The sequence below is a fragment of the Triticum dicoccoides genome, chromosome 4B (assembly GCF_002162155.2).
Source record: "Triticum dicoccoides isolate Atlit2015 ecotype Zavitan chromosome 4B, WEW_v2.0, whole genome shotgun sequence".
Classification (NCBI taxonomy): domain Eukaryota; kingdom Viridiplantae; phylum Streptophyta; class Magnoliopsida; order Poales; family Poaceae; genus Triticum; species Triticum dicoccoides.
The window spans coordinates 402,702,825-402,708,900 of record NC_041387.1 but is presented as its reverse complement, the minus strand read 5'-3'; the positions used below and the strand labels follow the sequence as shown (position 1 = coordinate 402,708,900).

The 6,076-nt window shown below is 54.4% G+C and overlaps 1 protein-coding gene across 1 annotated transcript; it reads right to left on the bottom strand.

Moving 5' to 3' along the window:
* Nucleotides 1-1,913: 1,913 nt before the first annotated feature.
* Nucleotides 1,914-4,821, bottom strand: LOC119296346. The gene is made up of 2 exons (XM_037574741.1): nt 4,422-4,821; nt 1,914-3,904 (listed from the first exon to the last, which is right to left on the bottom strand). The coding sequence occupies exons 1-2, from the start codon at nt 4,485-4,487 to the stop codon at nt 2,183-2,185; spliced, it is 1,788 nt and encodes a 595-aa protein (XP_037430638.1). The 5' UTR covers nt 4,488-4,821; the 3' UTR covers nt 1,914-2,182.
* Nucleotides 4,822-6,076: the final 1,255 nt, after the last annotated feature.

Below are 6,076 nucleotides of genomic sequence, written 5' to 3'. Positions count from 1 at the left end.
CTTGAAGTATGGGTTATGAGCAACCACTCCCTCTCGGATACATTGAACACATGCATTGCCATACAAAAACGGCGACAGAATTTATCCGGCTTGAAGAGCGGGGTGTCCGCAAAGTAATCGACATAGAGCAGGGTGTGGTCTCTCTCCCTGTTGCGGTTTAGGTTGGGAGCACGGCCAGGGCGTGACCCGCTGTGTCGAGGAAGCTGTCGTTCAATGTGGTCGTGAACGACCAGTGCAGCCGCCACAAGATCTTCATCATCCGAGGATGAATCGTCCGATGAATAAATGAAGTGGTGGAAGAAAAGTTCATCTCCATTATCCATACCTTTGTGGGCAAAGTGTCAAACACCTTGCGGTCGTGGTGGTAAAGAGGCCGCGATGATCACCTCGATGCAGCAGGGGTGGTTGGCGGCCGGCTACTGGCCGCTTCGGAGCACTCGTGAGGAGTTGTCGTGGCCGTCGTGATCCATAAACGTCGCCGGCGGTTGTATCCCCTCAAATCTCCTCCAAGCGACGGCCAAAACTCCTATGAAAGCGCGGGCGTGATGGCGGCCATGTCAAGACGTGCTCTGGTATGGACGGCCGGGGGGGTGAGCAGTGAGAAGGCGGCCGGAGAATAGTGCCGGCGCCGACGGCGGGGGAGAGCGGGTGGAGGCGTTGGAAGCGAATGGACTGCTAGTGACCCGAACATGCGGGCCACGTGGGACAAAGGCGTGTGTCAAGGTCGTCCGCGCGATATCCGTTCACCCCAAACTCGGCACAAGTTTTGGGCCGGGAATAGGCCAAAAATGAACGAAATCCAAACATTTATCCGTTTGTGGCCGCGTGTTGGACCACGCTATTCGTCTGTTCTATCCCAAACGGATGGATCCAGACATGACGAGGTCGCGCGCTGAAGGCTGCTGCGGCGAGCGCTGGCCGGATATTTTGGTGGTGACGACGTGGATGCACGTAGCGATGCATCACCATCCTTCGCTTTCAGCGACTACACGGGTGGGGAAAAAGGCCCTCGCTCTGTACCGGGTGAAAAAGTAGAGTAGGTGTCTGCGGCGGGCGATGAGGTACAGTTTACTTGTAAAAGCGGGCAAAAGAGACGAGACGATGATCTAGCCGCTAGATCCCATCCAGCCAGCACGGGAGCCTGCGCAAACACAATGGCAGGAGCTGGACCGGGCACCACCACCACAGGCTGCACGCTGCAGGGACGGTCAGTGGATTGCATTGCCCATTGGTGGCACACCACACCAGCAGCAGAGAGAGAGTCCCAGGCAATCAGTCACTGCACGCCATTTACGGCCAGCTTTAAGTGCAAACACCCCCACTCAACGCCTCCTTCCTCTCCTTGGCACCATGCGACGCAAAGATACCTACTCGTCCTATACATACATACATACACGAGGTATATCGGTGGAGTGCAAATGATAGAAACCGGAATCATGAGGTTAAAAAAGTACTCCCTCCGTTTCTTTTTAGACTGCACATAAAATTTGATCAAAGTTATATTTTATGAAAATTAATTTGATCATTCATCTAATAATGTTAATTTCATCAGTTTTGCTAGAACTCATCTAGATGAGATATAGTTTGGTCTCATTCACTTTTTATAGCCATTGGATGTGATGCTATAAGATGCGTGTATGCTGATGTGGGTTGTATCTGTTCTTGTTTTCAAAGTGAATGAGACCAAATTATATTTCATCTAGATAAGTTCTAGGTACTCCCTAATTTTATATCATGAATGTGGATATTTTTTTCTATAAACCTAACCAAACTTTACAAAGTTTGACTTTGACCAATTCTTATATGCGAATTAAAAGAAGACGGAGGGAGTATATAGAGTTCAAAATGTGCATCATACCCTCCCAGCAGAGTACTCTACAAGTACAAGAAAGAGAAACTTTACTGCACTGTTGTTTAAAAAAAAACTTTACTGCACTGTAACAACTCGCATTCAACAAGATGAAACCAAAAAAATTCGTTCACATCCACACAAGAGATAGTAGTACTACAAGACAAGATGCGTCGCTCTCTTTTTTTCTTTTCCTCCAAGAACACAAAACTGTACAATAGCGAGTTCTATCCAATAAATTCAAACGCCTCAGCTTTTTCCCGCCAGCTTCCTCTGTCTGTTCCCCATCCCAACCGCATCAGATCGCACCTGCACGGCTGGAACCCATCGCCGTCAGCAGCTCATCGCCTCGCATTTCACCGGGAGGGAGCGGTCGAACCCGCTGCGGGACAGCAGCGTGCCCACCACCGCCAGGTCGCGGCAGAACACCCCTTGGTACACCGGCGCCGTCGCCTGGGACGACAGCGTTGCAACGGCCGCGCCAGCCTTCGCCTTCGGTTTCGCCGCCGTCCTCGCGGTGGAGCTGTTAACGGCAGGAGGATTCTCCGGTACCGGCGCGGCTTGCTGTTGCTTGGGCAACGCCGCCGCGGCGGTCGCGGCTTCTTTCGCCCTCTGCCTAGCGGCAGCCTCCTCGTCGATCACGGCCGACATGATGAACGAGTACCCCTTCTGCAGCATCCTGTACAAGAGCAGAGCGGACATGCGGGCCTGGTCGCGCACCGCCTCCAGGTCGCGGTGCTCGTCCACCAGCTCCAGCCGCTCGCCGAACACCACGGCGCGGTCCGGCTTGAGCTTGAGCGAGAGCAGCAAGTGCGCGCGCTCCAGCTCAGAGCGCGTGCACCCGCGCCGCACGCCCAGCAGAGCGTAGTAATCGATGTTGCACCCCTCGCCGACGGCGGCGCGGCTACGTAGTCCCTGAATCCGGGCGATCAGCTTGCGGTGGGCGCCGGCGATCTCGCGGTACCGCACGCCACCCTGCGGTCGCCACCTAGGCCCCGGCAGCTTGCCGTCACGGAGCGCCGCGTCGTACAGAAGTTTGAGGTGGTCAAGGTCACGAAGGGAATCGGAGAGTGCTCCCACGGACTGAAGAAGATCGGCACGGGCGCGGAGCGCCGGGATGTACGCGGGGTCGAGAGCCAGCGCACGGTTGCAATCTGCTATGGCGTCTGCCGGGCGGCCGCCAGCCTGGAATGACGCGGCGCGGCCGACGAGGCACGCGGCGGCGAAGGTGTGCGGGAGCACGCCACGGCGTGCCTCGAGTATCTTGGAGAAATGGCGGACGGCCTCCGCTGGGAGGCCCGCGTCGAGGGCCGCCATGGCGGCCGTGCGGCGGCGGAGCAGGAGCTTCACGTGAGCCAGGAGCTGGGACATGGCCTCCGACTCCACGGCCGGTATGATGAACGCCGACCCGGACTTGGAAGCGTTGCCCGACGGCACCGAGGCAACAGCTGCGGTGACAGTCGATGACGAGAAGCTGTCCTCGGACCAACAAACGCTCTCGCGGCGGAAAGCCGCCGAGGCGAGGCGGCGGCCGGTCTGGAGAAGAACCATGGCATCTTCGATGAGGCCCAGGTGAAAGCAAGCTTCCCCAAGGACCAAGTACCTCCACTGCGTGTCCGTGTTGGGGTTCTTAGAGAGGCCGGCTAGGACGCGGCGCTTGAGCTCGGAGACATCGAAGCAGCGGAAGGAGCGGGCGGTCCCAGTGTCAGTCTCGGCCGCGTCGGAGCGGTGGCGCTCGGGAGAGAGGAGCTTGGCACGGGAGATCGTGCCAAGGTCACCGGAGCTGGAGGAGGACAAGGAGGAGGAGGAGGAGGCATCCTCGCCGGAGCAGGATTTGCCGCAGCTGGGGATGTAGTCACGGAGCATCTCCGCGACCTCGCGGTACCGCCGCAGCGCGAGGAGCGCCCGCGCCCGCAGCTCCAGCGCGGCCTCCATCCGCGGCGAAAGCTCCAGCGCGGCGTCGATGAGACCGAGCGCCGCCACAGCGTCCCCGCCGCCGGTATCCGGCGCCGTCGCGAGAATCGCCCGCGCCTCCCGAAGGTACCTGTCGATCACCTGCGCATACATACCGAAACAAGCATGAGATTTTTGCCAGACGACGTTGGATTCTTGCACAAACAGAGAAAGATGGACCAATTCGAGAGAGCGAAAACGAATGAATTTTTTGGGGGGACAAAACAAGAAAGAAAACCGAGAGCAGAGCAGAGCATAGCAGACGGTGCGCTGAGATCAAGCAGGCCGATCTTGGAGGAAAAAAAGCAAGAAGAAAAGGCACGCCATGCTCGAAAGAAAGAAGCAAATACTAGTTGTCCGCTCAAAGGAGCTGTACTGTGATTTGGAATTTGGACGGCACGACCAAACAACCCTGCTTGTGGAGTCAAAGGACCAAATGTTCTTGGCACTTGTGCGGTACAGAAGAAAAAAGCAAACTGTTGTTGCACGGATGAGCCATTGGCGTGGCAAGAACTGACCGGCTGAAGAACACCAACCCAAGCAAAGAAAAGAATGCGGAGCGGAGATATCTCAGATCAGAGCTGCAACCAGGCAAGGCAAGAACCGAAGTGATACTGACCTTCCTGTTGCTTTGGAGCCATTTCCTCTTCTTCTCCGGAGCTGAAGAAGGCGAGGAGACCGCCATTGCCTCACACGCATCAATCGGCGAACCCACCCCAACCGAAGCTCGGATCGATCCCGGCACGCTGGACAGAGAGGCAGACCGGAAGAGAAGAGAGACCGGGGGGGATGGAATGGCTAGGCGAGAAGGCAGGAGGAGAGAGGAGGCTATATATACGGATCCCTTTCCCAAATCTAACACCTTGTGACTGTGGAGTGGAGTATTTTATAATGTTATCTCGGTTTGAATTGGTTGGGGAGAAAATGGGGGAAGGGGAATATGATGGCAAATGAGGGTGGGAAAAGAAATGCCAGCTTTGACTGCACTGCACTCTCGTGCTTTCCCTTTCAGAGAGGAGGGGAGAGGAGGAGAAAGCTTGGATCCCTCCACATCTATCCTAGCTGGCCAAGATGCCTATCCAACACATCTCCCCTTCCTCACTCAAATCACAGGCCCAGTAAATAAAATAAAATAAAAAAAGTCTCGCGTAGGGTGTGGTGTGGTGAGCTTTTAAAAGCGCGGAGAGAGAGAATAGTATTGCGATGCTGCCCCGCTACTCCTCCTCTCCTTGCTCTGTACCCAACCATTTTCTCTCTCTTTATTATCTCCTCTTTTCTTTTATCCTTCGGACGATTCGTTTATTCTCTCGCTTATTTTAAGCTACAGTATCATTCATTTTAAAGCCGTATACGCTTTCAGTTCAATAAAGTTCATGTGGTGCACCGTTATGCACGGCTCTCCTCTTTTGGACATGTTGAGTAGATACAGTTAACCCAGAATATTCGTGCTCTAGTGCAGCATTTCCTCCTGATCCTAACCGTTTTATTTTGCCTCAAAATGTGAAGATTATATACGAATAATTGCTCGTAGTACTTAGGTGGACAAATAGTACCAAAGATATCTTGCAGAAATACGAAGCTACTGCACTTATAAATGACACTGTATACGCGTATCCAATCGCATCACATGCGAGTTATTATTACTTGTGTGCCTCCTGCCAGTACACGGAATCTGGAAACTTTTGACGTGCAGTGAACAGTCCACGTATCCCAGTACAGTTACGTACCCAAAAAATACAGTAGAGTAGGTATTATTCGAGGCCAAAAGATTAGGCTTTGGAGGAGTAAAACCGGTGGTCCCTTCACGGGCAGGGCAGGAGCGTGTACACTACACGCGGGGACACGGAGAAAAGGTGGAGTTAAATACGGCCTAGGCGCGCGTATTTATACGCCTTCACGACGCGTCATGCGTAGCGGCCCATGTCACCGCTGAGCTGTCGGGCCCACCCGGCCAGCGAGAGGCCTCATCTTTTTGCCGTGAACCAACAACAATCAAGCGTACACCCACACCTACCTCTGGTGCGGCGTGCCCGATTTGGAGACTCTTTCAACGCAACATGCGACTGCGATCTTAATCTTGATCGTGATTGCCGGACTGACCTGATGATGGCGCTTTGGACAGATCAGATCCAACGGGGTCTCTGCTCATCCGTGCATTGCAATGCAATAGGGATACAGATACGGCACAGTGAGAATAGGGGACGGGTATGGAGCGATCGCAATTGAGTGGCCTTAATACTGCATCTACGTCCTTGCAAGAAGCGATAAGACGTG

Excerpts from the sequence above, each read along its gene's own strand:
- LOC119296346 (XM_037574741.1), bottom strand. The coding sequence starts at position 4,487 with ATGGCGGTCTCCTCGCCTTCTTCAGCTCCGGAGAAGAAGAGGAAATGG. Across the intron at positions 3,905-4,421 it reads GGCTCCAAAGCAACAGGAAG|GTGATCGACAGGTACCTTCG; the intron begins GTCAGTATCACT and ends ATGTATGCGCAG.